General features: G+C 44.0%; 1 protein-coding gene across 5 annotated transcripts in view; it reads right to left on the minus strand.

Annotated features, from left to right (window-relative positions):
* LOC129862366 (thromboxane-A synthase-like) overlaps nt 1-14869 on the minus strand; it is a 288038-nt gene that overhangs the window by 215354 nt on the left and 57815 nt on the right. For 2 of the 5 annotated variants that reach the window (XM_055933920.1, XM_055933921.1), the window contains exon 5: nt 349-445. The exons of the other annotated variants lie outside the window; for them this stretch is intronic. In XM_055933920.1, coding sequence (XP_055789895.1) covers nt 349-445 — 97 coding nt within the window. The remainder of the gene's footprint in view (nt 1-348; nt 446-14869) is intronic. 5 annotated transcript variants of the gene reach the window in all.

Raw genomic sequence — 14869 nt, forward strand, 5'->3', positions numbered from 1 at the left:
GTGGAACACAGTCAGAGTGTGCCCTAAAAATGTGTCTCCTTTAGTTTGGAAACGTATTACAGGTTCACAGTAGAAGGACACTGGTGACTTCAGAGGGCCTCCTCACTGTAGGGGTTCGTATTGAATTAAGTTTCAGAATTGAAGACCATATTCTGACTACTTTAAAATGGGACGCTCGATATTATCATCAGGTAGCTTGTCAAAAACTGCTTTAAAAATAAGCAGTTCAAAATAGCAAATTTTCTTTCGATTCGCTACATAAAAGAAGCCGGAAAAGTACTTTGGCATAATGCATCAATAAAGTAATCATCGGAGAAAAAAAATATCACATTTTCCTCATTGACTTACAATTCTGTTGGGGAAGGTGCTGAAGTCCTTCACCATGATCTGTCTGAGCATATCAGGGTCAGCTACCACCACCACGGGCCTCCTGCCTAGATAGTATCTGGAGAGACATACAGGACAGCTTGAGAAGCCAGAGACACACGTGTGCATGCATACACACATGTGAGATGGGTATGTATCACATGTGAGATGAGAGTGTAGCACTTTCATTGTGCCATGGGTTGTTTGGAGAAAAATACTCTGACTTGTGCGCGGGTTAGACTCCTTGGTCCGTGTTTCAAGACGGGGCGGGTGGGTTGCCGACATTGCCGCTGACCACTGGCCGCTGACTTTGCGTGTATATATACATACATTAACCTGTTGGGGATGGGGGCGCTGTTTAGACTATTTATGCTAATTGGGTAATTTTTGAAACGGCTTCCCACAAAATCCTTGATCGTACAATATGCATATTATTATTATTATTGGATAGAAAACAGTCTATTGTTTCTATAGGAGTTGAAATTTTGTCTCTAAGTGGAACAGAGCCCATTCTACAGCAATTTCCCTGACATGGATTCAGATTTCAGAAATGTTGGCCACTGTTCTGAAGTCAGTTAAAAGGGCACTGTTTTTGCTATGACTATACGGACACTGCTTACGTCTTCCCCTGGATGCCTTTACGTGATGATGATTCCAATGGGGTCGATTGCGCGTTCACAGGCCCTATAAATCAAAAAACCCTGTAGCTAGCAAGTCTTTCCTTGCTGCGTAACGCGCGTGCTGGACACCGACCCGCTCCTGTTCCAAGCGTTAGTTTAGCCTGTTATATTTCTCCGGTCATCTTTTCACTCGTTATAGGAGTTACAAACATCATAAGGTAGTTAATTTAAAGCGTTTTATAGCAATTTATATCCGTTTAGTGCGATTTTGGGACATTTATTTCTGAAACGCTGTGAATTGCTGGGCACGCTTCCAGTTCATCCCGAACGCAGTTGGCATTTCCACATGGCAAGAGGACAGCTTTCCACCAAAAGACGATTAGACCCAAGAAAGGATCCTTTGCCCAAGATACTGATGGAAGAACAGCTCAAAGTAGGACATTTTTATTATGATAAATCGTGTTTCTGTCGAAAAATGTTAGTGGCTTAGGACGCCATGTTTTTTGACGTAGCTTCGCTTGGCGCAAACTGTATTGAAAAGTAAGGATAAATAAAAAAAAATAATTCCGCGATTGTATTAAGAATTAAATTGTCTATCAATCCCTGTCCACCCTATATTTTTTAGTCACGTTTATGAGTATTTATGTATAAGAGTAGATCACTGTCTAATATGGCGCACGGACATTTTCTCACCAGCTGGGCTACATTTCACATTGTCTAACCATGATTTTGGTGGCTAAATATAAACATTTTCGATCAAACTCTATATGGATTGTGTAATATGATGTTACAGGAGTGTCATCTGAAGAATTCTGAGAAGGTTAGTGAAAAAATTAATATATTTTGGCGATGTTGACGTTATCGCTCACTTTGGCTAGAATCAATGCTGGGCTGCTATGTGCTATGTGCTATGCTAATATAACGATTTATTGTGTTTTCGCTGTAAGACACTTAGAAAACTGAAATATTGTCTGTATTCACAGGATCTGTGTCTTTCGATTAGTGTATGCTGTGTATTTTTACGAAATGTTTGATGATTAGTAAGTAGGTAAACACGTTGCTCTATGTAGTTATTCTAGTCCATTTGTGACGGTGGGTGCAATTGTAACCTATGTGTCACGAATCCCGCCGAGGATGGTGCCTCTTCCTGTTCGGGCGGAGCTCGGCGGTCGTCGTCACCGGCCTACTAGCTGCCATCGATTCTTTCCTTTTTGTTTCTGTTAGTTTGGGCTGATTGGGTGCACCTGTTTTGAGTTTAGTTTGGTGGGTAGGCTATATAAGGTTAGGTAGCCCGCTGGCTGTTGTGCGGGCTTACTTTCTGTTATGTTGGTGTTGGATCGTGTAGTGGATTTTGTATTTCCTCGGAACAGTTTAGTCCGGTGTTTTTGGACTTCTTTTCTCATGCGCCCGTATGTTTTAGGGCATGATCTTTTCCCTGTGCATTGGAAATAAATCCACGTTCCTTAACCTTGCTCTCTGCGTTTGACTCCATCCACCCAGTACTCCTAGTAGCTGTGACAGAAGCCCGCACCTACTATGGAGTCAGCAGGAGCCGCGACCACCCCTCTCCCAACTATGGAGGAGCGTGTCCAGCATCATACAGCAGTACTTCAGCGTATCGGATCAGCGATGGACCAGATGATGGAGAGGATGGAACGATGGGAGAGGAGTGGTCTCCCGACGCCCCCTACAGCTCCCCTGCAGACGACACAACCCACTCCCACAGGGTCATCGGCTGGGACCAGCTCATTGCGTCTTACCCCCCCGAGGGAGTACGATGGAGCAGCGGCTGGTTGCCAGGAATTTTTGATCCAGCTTGAGCTTTACCTGGCTACCGTGCGTCCGACTCCCTCGGAGGAAGAGAGTGTAAGCCTCCTTGTCTCCTGTTTGTCGGGGAGAGCCCTGGACTGGGCCAACGCGGTATGGAACAGCCCAGACTCAGCTCGGGACCATTATGCAGAGTTCACCCGCCGGTTTCGGGCTGTGTTCGACCACCCACCAGAGGGCCGAGCGGCGGGTGAGCGTCTGTTCCACCTGAGACAGGAGACGAGGAGCGCCTAGGAGTTCGCTTTAGAGTTCCGGACCTTGGCTGCTGGTGCGGGGTGGAATGACAGGGCCTTAATAGACCATTACCGTTGTAGCCTTCGGGAGGACGTCCGTCGGGAGCTAGCTTGTCGGGACACCACACTATCTCTAGATGAACTGATCGACATGTCGATTCGACTAGATAACCTGCTAGCTGCCCGCGGGCGTTCAGAGGGGGTCCTGTCCATTCCACCTCCCAGCCCTCCCGCTCCAACTCCGATGGAGTTGGGAGGAGCTGCATCTAGGGGGACCGGAGGAGGTGGCTCTTCTTGCACCTACTGTGGCCGGAGAGGACACACTTCGGACCGGTGCTGGAGGAGTCCATCTGGGAGTCGGGATGGCAGGCGGAATACTCCTCGGCCACCTCAGGTGAGTAGGCACAAGACTCACCCAGAGCTCCCTGTTGGTCATATGTTTTTGGTTATTTTTTTCCCTGCGTTTTTTCCCTCTCTTCAGCATAAGGCGCTAGTCGACTCAGGCGCAGCTGGGAGTTTTATGGATCGCGGACTCGCCCGTAGGTTGGGTATTCCGCTGGTGCAGATAGACCCACCTTTTCCCGTGCACTCCCTAGATAGCCGACCGTTAGGGTCAGGGCTGGTCAGGGAGGCCACGATTCCGCTGGACATGGTAACCCAGGGGGATCATAGGGAGCAGATCAGTTTTTACCTTATTGATTCACCTGGGTTTCCAGTGGTGTTGGGGATTCCCTGGCTAGCCATTCACAATCCCCTCATTTCCTGGCGACAGGGAGCTCTTCAGGGGTGGTCAGATGAGTGTTCAGGTAGGTGTGTGGGAGTTTCCATCGGTGCCACATCGGTGGAGAGTCCAGACCAGGTTTCCACTGTGCGCATTCCCCCAGAATATGCCGATTTGGCTATCGCTTTTAGTAAGAAGGAAGCGACTAAATTACCACCTCATCGACGGTGGGATTGCGTGATAAACCTCCAGGAGAACGCTGCACTTCCCAGGAGTCACGTGTACCCTTTGTCACAGGAGGAGACGTTGGCTATGGAGACATATGTCACGGAAGCTCTGGGACAGGGGTTCATTCGGCCCTCCATGTCACCCGCCTCCTCGAGTTTCTTTTTTGTGAGAAAAAAGGAGGGAGGACTGCGTCCGTGCATTGATTATCGAGGTCTAAATTCAATCACAGTGGGATTTAGTTATCCACTACCTCTGATCGCTACGGCGATGGAATCATTCCACGGAGCGCGTTTTTTCACAAAACTGGACCTCAGGAGCGCGTATAATCTGGTGCGTATTCGGGGAGGAGACGAGTGGAAAACAGCGTTTAGTACCACATCAGGCCACTATGAGTACCTCGTCATGCCGTATGGGTTGAAGAATGCTCCAGCCGTTTTCCAATCCTTTGTAGATGAGATTCTCAGAGACTTGCAGGGGCAGGGTGTGGTAGTATATATTGATGACATCTTGATCTATTCTGCCACACGCGCCGCGCATGTCTCCCTGGTGCGCAGGGTGCTTAGGCGACTGCTGGAGCATGACCTATACGTCAAGGCTGAGAAATGTGTGTTCTCCAAACCAGCCGTTTCCTTCCTGGGTTATCGCATTTCCACCTCGGGGGTGAGGATGGAGTGTGACCGCGTAAACGCCGTGCGTAATTGGCCGACTCCAACCACGGTAAAGGAGGTGCAGCGGTTTTTAGGGTTTGCCAATTACTACCGGAGGTTTATCCGGGGTTTTGGTCAAGTGGCGGCACCCATTACCTCACTGCTAAAGGGGGGGGCGGTGCGTTTACGTTGGTCGGCTGAGGCAGATGGAGCCTTCAACCAGTTGAAGGCAAGGTTTACTGAGGCTCCCGTGTTGGCGCATCCGGACCCTTCGTTAGCGTTCATAGTGGAGGTGGATGCGTCCGAGGCTGGTGTTGGAGCCGTGCTATCCCAGCGCTCGGGCACGCCACCGAAGCTCCGTCCCTGTGCTTTCTTTTCAAAGAAGCTGGAGCCGGCGGAGCGGAACTATGATGTGGGGGACCGGGAGTTACTAGCTATGGTAAAGGCCCTGAAGGTGTGGAGACACTGGCTTGAGGGGGCCAAATACCCTTTTCTCATCTGGACTGACCACCGAAATCTGGAGTATATCCGAGAGGCGAAGAGACTGAGTCCACGTCAAGCTAGGTGGGCCATGTTCTTTACTCGTTTTAGATTTACGATCTCTTACCGACCAGGTTCCCTTAACACTAAGGCCGACGCGCTGTCACGTCTTTATGACACGGATGACCGGTCCATCGATCCGACTCCCATCCTTCCAGCCTCGTGTCTGGTGGCCCCGGTGGTATGGGAGGTGGACGCGGACATCGAGCGGGCGTTAAGGGTAGAACCTGTGCCATCCCAGTGTCCAACTGGCCTTAGGTACGTACCGCTTGGTGTTCGTGATCGTTTGATTCGGTGGGCTCATACACTACCTTCTTCGGGTCATCCGGGGATTGAGAGAACAGTGCGGGATCTTAGGAGGAAATACTGGTGGCCCACCTTGGCTAAGGACGTGAGACTCTATGTCTCTTCCTGCTCGGTATGCGCACAGAGTAAGGCTCCTAGGCACCTGCCGAGAGGGAAGTTACAACCCCTCCCGGTTCCACAACGGCCATGGTCTCATTTATCGGTAGATTTCCTGACTGATCTTCCCCCCTCTCAGGGGAACACTACCGTTTTGGTCGTTGTGGATCGGTTTTCTAAGTCCTGTCGTCTCCTTCCATTGCCTGGTCTCCCTACGGCCCTACAGACTGCGGAGGCTCTCTTTACCCACGTCTTCCGGCACTACGGGGTGCCGGAGGACATCGTATCTGATCGAGGTCCCCAGTTCACGTCCCGGGTATGGAGGGCGTTTATGGAGCGTCTGGGGGTCTCGGTCAGCCTTACCTCTGGGTATCACCCTGAAAGTAATGGGCAGGTGGAAAGAGTGAACCAGGAAGTGGGTAGGTTTCTGAGGTCGTATTGCCAGGACCGGCCTGGAGAATGGGCAAGGTACGTCCCGTGGGCAGAGTTGGCCCAGAACTCACTCCGCCACTCCTCAACTAACATGTCGCCATTTGAGTGCGTATTGGGGTACCAGCCGGTCCTGGCTCCGTGGCATCAGAGCCAGACCGAAGCTCCTGCGGTGGAGGAGTGGGTCCAGCACTCTAGAGAGACCTGGCGGGCAGTCCAGGCCTCTCTCAGGCAGGCCAGTGAGCGACAGAAGAGGAGCGCTGACCGCCACCGCAGTGAGGCCCCTGTGTTCGCACCAGGGGACAGGGTCTGGCTCTCGACCCGAAACCTGCCCCTCCGCCTGCCCTGCCCGAAGTTGGGGCCGCAGTGTGTGGGGCCATTTAAAGTCCTGAGGAGGATAAACGAGGTGTGTTATAGATTACAACTCCCTTCTTACTATCGTATTAACCCCTCGTTTCATGTGTCTCTCCTCAGGCCGGTGGTAGCTGGTCCCCTTCAGGAAGGTGAGGTGCCGGAGGTCCCTCCGCCCCCTCTGGATATCGAGGGGTCCCCGGCGTACGCTGTACGAGCTATTCTGGACTCGAGACACCGGGTGAGGGGCCTGCAGTACCTCGTTGACTGGGAGGGGTACGGTCCGGAGGAGAGGTGCTGGGTACCGGGGAAAGATATTTTAGATCCTTCCCTCTTGGCTGATTTCCACCGTCGCCACCCGGATTGTCCTGCGCCTCGCCCTCCGGGTCGTCCTCGAGGCCGGGGTCGGCGCGCTGCGGGAGCCGCGCGTCAGAGGGGGGGTACTGTCACGAATCCCGCCGAGGATGGTGCCTCTTCCTGTTCGGGCGGAGCTCGGCGGTCGTCGTCACCGGCCTACTAGCTGCCATCGATTCTTTCCTTTTTGTTTCTGTTAGTTTGGGCTGATTGGGTGCACCTGTTTTGAGTTTAGTTTGGTGGGTAGGCTATATAAGGTTAGGTAGCCCGCTGGCTGTTGTGCGGGCTTACTTTCTGTTATGTTGGTGTTGGATCGTGTAGTGGATTTTGTATTTCCTCGGAACAGTTTAGTCCGGTGTTTTTGGACTTCTTTTCTCATGCGCCCGTATGTTTTAGGGCATGATCTTTTCCCTGTGCATTGGAAATAAATCCACGTTCCTTAACCTTGCTCTCTGCGTTTGACTCCATCCACCCAGTACTCCTAGTAGCTGTGACACTATGCCATCTACCTGAAATATGCACTTTTTTCTAACAAAACCTATCCCATACCATAAATATGTTATCAGACTGTCATCTGATGAGTTTTTTTCATGGTTAGGGGCTATAAATATCTTAGTTTAGCCGAATTGGTGATAGCTACTGGTGTTGGTGGACAAATAAAAGATGGTGGATTATGCTAATGTGTTTTTAGGTAATAGATGTACATCTTTACATATTGTGTCTTCCCTGTAAAACATTTTAAAAATCGGACATGTTGGCTGGATTCACAAGATCTGTGTCTTTCATTAGCTGTATTGGACTTTAATGTGTGAAAGTTAAATATTTAAAAAATATATATTTTTTGAATTTCGCGGCACTGGTTTTTCAGTGGGGGTGGGGGGAGAGTGCCGCTAGCGGCACCCTCATCCTAGACAGGTTAACGTATAGACTTAAAACTCAGGATTCTGTAAAAGCATACCCCGATCAGGATAGGTGTTTACTTATAGCTTCCTGTGCCAACCGGAAGTGCCTTAAAATGGGGTCATAGGTGCTGTTTCAAAGGGTTAAAAAAGTCAGATCTTTCCAAAACTTTAAGTGTGTGATTAGGCAACCTTCATGAACTGTAAATCAGTCATTTCTCTAAACAGATGTCAAAGAAAAGCTCACACACACACACACACAGCAAGGATATGGTGCTTAAAGACACACAGAGCCTTAAATGCTTTTAGGGGGGATCCAGACTTCCATACCCACTCTGGGAGCACTATACTACGGGCAAAAAACAATGGGTGCTGGCCTGAGTGATTTATGGAGGTTTTCAAAAAAAGTCAGAAAATATTCTGTTTTTTCTTAAAAATATTTTATGTTTTTTCTTCTCGAGTCAATGGCCTGAGTGATTTATGGAGTTTGTCCAAAAAACTCAAAAAATATTCTAAGTCCAAACTTTTCGTGCACCTGGTATTGTTTTTGGGTTACCAGGTGCCATGGTTGAAATTGCTTTTAGGGGGCATCCAGAATTCCATACTCTGGGAGCACTATTCACGGCCAAAAATCAATGTGTGCTGGCCTGAGTGATTTATGGAGGTTTTCAAAAAAAGTCAGAAAATATTCTGTTTTTTCTTCTGGAATTTTTGTTTAGTTTTTTCTTCTCGTGTCAATGGGGGTCCGGCCTGAGTGATTTAAGGAGGTTTCCAAAAAAAGTAAAAAAATATTCTGTTTCATTTTTTGGGTTACCAGGTGCCATGGTTGAAATTGCTTTTAGGGGGCATCCAGAATTCCATACCCGCTCTGGGAGCACTATTCTACGAGCAAAAATCAATGTGTGCTGGCCTGAGTGATTTATGGAGGTTTTCAAAAAAAGTCAGAAAATATTCTGTTTTTTCTTCTGGAATTTTTGTTTTGTTTTTTCTTCTCGAGTCAATGGGGGTCCGAGTGATTTAAGGAGGTTTCCAAAAAAAGTCAAAAAATATTCTATGTTTCATGTTTTGGGTTACCAGGCGTCATTTTTCAAAACCGTTTTAAATGCTTCATTTTGGCCTTTTAAAAACAAAATGTTATTTTTGACTATGAAATCCAAAAAGCACTTTTTTAAAGGGGTTGATAAGTTTTTTCTAATTTATTCACATTTTTGACTTTTGACTTCCTATGAAATCATATTCCTAATGCACAAAACATATTCCTTAACCTGTCTAGGATCAGCGTGGCGCTAGCGGCACCCCCCCCCCTCCCCCCACTGAAAAACCAGTGCCGCGAAATTCAAAAAAAATATTTTTTTTAAATATTTAACTTTCACACATTAAAGTCCAATACAGCTAATGAAAGACACAGATCTTATGAATCCAGTCAACATTTCCGATTTTTAAAATGTTTTACAGGGAAGACACAATATGTAAAGATGTACATCTATTACCTAAAAACACATTAGCATAATCCACCATCTTTTATTTGTCCACCAACACCAGTAGCCATCACCAATTCGGCTAAACTAAGATATTTATAGCCCCTAACCAACAAAAAAACTCATTAGATGACAGTCTGATAACATATTTATGGTATGGGATAGGTTTTGTTAGAAAAAAGTGCATATTTCAGGTAGACTTCATAGTTTACAATTGCACCCACCATCACAAATGGACTAGAATAATTACAATGAGCAACGTGTTTACCTAACTACTAATCATCAAACATTTCGTAAAAATACACAGCATACACGAATCGAAAGACACAGATCCTGTGAATACAGACAATATTTCAGATTTTCTAAGTGTCTTACAGCGAAAACACAATAAATCGTTATATTAGCTTAGCACATAGCAATTAGCAGCCCAGCATTGATTCTAGCCAAAGTGAGCGATAAAAGTCAACATCGCCAAAAGATATTAATTTTTTCACTAACCTTCTCAGAATTCTTCCGATGACACTCCTGTAACATCACATTACAACATGCATATACAGTTTGATCGAAAATGTTTATATTTAGCCACCAAAATCATGGTTAGACAATGTGAAATGTAGACAAGCTGGTAAAGAAAACGTCCTTGCGCCACTTAGACAGTGATCTACTCTTATACATAAATACTCATAAACGTGACTAAAAAATATAGGGTGGACAGGGATTGATAGACAATTTAATTCTTAATACAATTGCGTTATTACATTTTTTAATTTATCCTTACTTTTCAATACAGTTTGCGCCAAGCGAAGCTACGTCAAAAAACATGGCGTCCTAAGCCACTAAAATGTTTCGACAGAAACACGATTTATCATAATAAAAATGTCCTACCTTGAGCTGTTCTTCCATCAGTATCTTGGGCAAAGGATCCTTTCTTGGGAGAAATCGTCTTTTGGTGGAAAGCTGTCCTCTTGCCATGTGGAAATGTCAACTACGTTCGGGATGAACTGAAAAGCGTGCCCAACTTTTCACATCGTTGCAAAAATAAATGTCCCAAAATCGCACTAAACGGATATAAATTGCTATAAAACGCTTTAAATTAACTACTTTGTGATGTTTGTAACTCCTATAACGAGTGAAAAGATGACCGGAGAAATATAACAGGCTAAACTAACGCTTGGAACAGGAGAGGGTCGGTGTCTTCCACGCGCGTTACGCAGCAAGAAAAGACTTGCTAGCTAAAGGTTTTTTTCATTTGTAGGGCCTGTGAACGAGCAATCGAGCCCGTTGGAATCGTCATCACGTAAAGGCATCCAGGGGAAGACGTAAGAAGTGTCCGTATAGTCATAGCAACGACAGAGCCCTTTTAAATGACTTCAGAAAAGTGGCCAACGTTTCTCAAATCTGACTCCATGTCAGGGAAATTGCTGTAGAATGGGCTCTGTTCCACTTAGAGACAAAATTTCAACTCCTATAGAAACTATAGACTGTTTTCTATCCAATAATAATAATAATATGCATATTGTACGATCAAGGATTTTGTGGGAAGCCGTTTAAAAAATTAGCCACATTAGCATAAATAGTCTAAACAGCGCCCCCATCCCCAACAGGTTAAGTACAAGTAAACATTTCAAAAAAAATTATGATAATAAAATGTGACTAAAGTATCTTCATACAGTTCTTATACATGTGTAATTGACCTAAAAATCGAAAGAATTTCAAAAAACGGTCCAGAAAGCACTCTTTTAAGGGGGTGATACGTTTTTTCCAAATTTTTGACATTTTTGACTTTTGACTTTTGACTTCCTATGAAATCATATTCCAAATGCACAAAACATATTGCTTAGGTTCAAATAAACATTTACAAAAAATTATGATAATAAAATGTGACTAATGTATTTTCATACAGTTCTTACACATGTGTAATTGACCTAAAAATCGAAAAAATTTCAAAAAACGGTCCAGAAAGCACTTTTTTAAGGGGGTGATACGTTTTTTCCACATTTTTGACATTTTTGACTTCCTATGAAATCATATTCCAAATGCACAAAACATATACCTTAAGTTCAAAAAAAAAAATCCAAAAAAATTATGTTAATAAAATTTGAAAAAAGTATTTTCATATAGTTCTTACACATGTGTAATTGACATAAAACTCGAAAGAATTTCGAAAAACGGTCCAGAAAGCACTTTTTTATTAACCTGTTGGGGATGGGGGCGCTGTTTAGACTATTTATGCTAATGTGGCTAATTTTTTAAACGGCTTCCCACAAAATCCTTGATCGTACAATATGCATATTATTATTATTATTGGATGGAAAACAGTCTATAGTTTCTATAGGAGTTGAAATTTTGTCTCTAAGTGGAACAGAGCCCATTCTACAGCAATTTCCCTGACATGGAGTCAGATTTGAGAAATGTTGGCCACTTTTCTGAAGTCAGTTAAAAGGGCACTGTCGTTGCTATGACTATACGGACACTTCTTACGTCTTCCCCTGGATGCCTTTACGTGATGACGATTCCAACGGGCTCGATTGCGCGTTCACAGGCCCTACAAATGAAAAAACTCTGAAGCTAGTCATTCTTTGGGAGCTGCGTAACGCGCGTGGAAGACACCGACCCTCTCCTGTTCCAAGCGTTAGTTTAGCCTGTTATATTTCTCCGGTCATCTTTTCACTCGTTATAGGAGTTACAAACATCACAAAGTAGTTAATTTAAAGCGTTTTATAGCAATTTATATCCGTTTAGTGCGATTTTGGGACATTTATTTTTGCAACGATGTGAAAAGTTGGGCACGCTTTTCAGTTCATCCCGAACGTAGTTGACATTTCCACATGGCAAGAGGACAGCTTTCCACCAAAAGACGATTTCTCCCAAGAAAGGATCCTTTGCCCAAGATACTGATGGAAGAACAGCTCAAGGTAGGACATTTTTATTATGATAAATCGTGTTTCTGTCGAAACATTTTAGTGGCTTAGGACGCCATGTTTTTTGACGTAGCTTCGCTTGGCGCAAACTGTATTGAAAAGTAAGGATAAATTAAAAAATGTAATAACGCAATTGTATTAAGAATTAAATTGTCTATCAATCCCTGTCCACCCTATATTTTTTAGTCACGTTTATGAGTATTTATGTATAAGAGTAGATCACTGTCTAAGTGGCGCAAGGACAAATTCTGACCAGCTGAGTTACATTTCACATTGTCTAACCATGATTTTGGTGGCTAAATATAAACATTTTCGATCAAACTGTATATGCATGTTGTAATGTGATGTTACAGGAGTGTCATCGGAAGAATTCTGAGAAGGTTAGTGAAAAAATTAATATCTTTTGGCGATGTTGACTTTTATCGCTCACTTTGGCTAGAATCAATGCTGGGCTGCTAATTGCTATGTGCTAAGCTAATATAACGATTTATTGTGTTTTCGCTGTAAGACACTTAGAAAATCTGAAATATTGTCTGTATTCACAGGATCTGTGTCTTTCGATTCGTGTATGCTGTGTATTTTTACGAAATGTTTGATGATTAGTAGTTAGGTAAACACGTTGCTCATTGTAATTATTCTAGTCCATTTGTGATGGTGGGTGCAATTGTAAACTATGCCATATACCTGAAATATGCACTTTTTTCTAACAAAACCTATCCCATACCATAAATATGTTATCAGACTGTCATCTAATGAGTTTTTTTGTTGGTTAGGGGCTATAAATATCTTAGTTTAGCCGAATTGGTGATGGCTACTGGTGTTGGTGGACAAATAAAAGATGGTGGATTATGCTAATGTGTTTTTAGGTAATAGATGTACATCTTTACATATTGTGTCTTCCCTGTAAAACATTTTAAAAATCGGAAATGTTGACTGGATTCATAAGATCTGTGTCTTTCATTAGCTGTATTGGACTTTAATGTGTGAAAGTTAAATATTTAAAAAAAATATTTTTTTTGAATTTCGCGGCACTGGTTTTTCAGTGGGGGGGGGGGGGGTGCCGCTAGCGCCACGCTGATCCTAGACAGGTTAAGGGGGTGAAGTTTTTGGCAAAACTTTCAAAATCTCAAAATTTTACTCTTGGGTCTTGACTTGCGTTACATAAAGCCTATGAAAAATTTAGATAGAACACATTCGCCCACTATAGGAATTTTGGAGTGTTACACTGCTCATTTGCAGCATGGCATTTGCCATCAGCTTTGGATGAAACACCGCCAGAAGTAGTGTACTTGTCCATCGTGTATATACTCCGCTCGGTGCCAATAAGTTGCCATGTTATTTTGTACAATTGGGGGGGGACTTCCCTTACATGCATACACACACAAAAATACACAGAAGCAAGCATGCACAGACACACACAAACACACACACAGCTGCAGGGCAAACATCAATAAATAACAGGATGCCAATCAAATGTTGTGATCATCACAGAGGAGGCCTGGGGAGGAATATACTCAAAGTCGCAGCGTAAAACACACCCACACACCTTAGACTTAGACATGAGACCTGTTGAGGAGTCTATACTGAAGAAGAGTCTCACAATGGAAGTTTAACACAACCCTCACTACCTGCCATGTGCTTGACAGAACACAGGGTTTAAATGAGTCAGGGATTTTTTGTATTCTCCAGTACCACTCTTTATTGTTCTAGTCTAGTCGTTACTCTCAGAATTGCTTCAGTTCACTGCAATGTTAGCCAGGAGACACTGACTAACCGGTCAGTCAGTCCTATCTCACCTTGTTTCTTCCCCACATCAGTGGAGGCTCCTCAGAGGAGGAAAGGGAATACCATCATCCTCAGTGAATTTCATAAATACAAAAATAGTGAAACATAAAAAAATATATCCTTATCAGTAAATATATTCATGCCACCAAATAATTGATTAAAACACACTGTTTTGCAATTAAACAGGATGCACCTGAGCTCAATTTTGAGTCTCAGAGCAAATGGTCTGAATACTTATCAATCTTTTTTATTTTTATTGTACATTTGCAAACCTGTTTTCCCTTTGTCATTATGGTGTATTGTGTGGAGATTGATGAGGAAAACATTTAATTTAATACATTTTAGAATAAGGCTGTAATGTAACAAAATATGGAAAAAGTGTACGGGTCTGAATACTTTCCGAATGCACTGTATATAGGAGGTATAGGACTTATAGGACTTGTAGGAGATTCTTCACAAGGCTGAGAGGAGGGCTAATGCCTGGTGTTATAAAGCTGAGGTTAAAAGAAAGGAGAAGATCCTCTCTCACAACAGCTCCATTTTGTTAAGTCCCGTCTCTGGTTGACACTAAAAGAGGGTAATCTAGAGAAGATTTTGCCCTAGTCTTGTCCCCAGTCCCAAGGCTAAGAAATCCTAAATGTATTGTCGCAAAGCTAACTAAAAAGCAGCATTCCCCAAGAGAGGATGGCTTTCACTTTAGCCGTAATAAATTCATGAGCTTCTTTGAGGAAAAGATCATGATCATGAGAAAGCAAATTACAGACTTCTCTTTAAATCTGCGTATTCCTCCAAAGCCCACTTGACCTGAGTCTGCACAACTCTGCCAGGACCTAAGATCAAGGGAGACACTCAAGTGTTTTAGTACTATATCTTTTGACACGATGATGAAAATATTCATGGCCTCTAAACCTTCAAGATGCATACTGGACCCTATTCCAACTAAACTACTGAAAGAGCTGCTTCCTGTGCTCGGCCCTCCTATGTTGAACATAATAAATGTCTCTCTATCCACCGGATGTGTACAAAAATCACTAAAAGTGGCAGTAATAAAGCCTCTCTTGAAAAAGC

Source organism: Salvelinus fontinalis, chromosome 9, assembly GCF_029448725.1.
Source record: "Salvelinus fontinalis isolate EN_2023a chromosome 9, ASM2944872v1, whole genome shotgun sequence".
NCBI lineage: Eukaryota > Metazoa > Chordata > Actinopteri > Salmoniformes > Salmonidae > Salvelinus > Salvelinus fontinalis.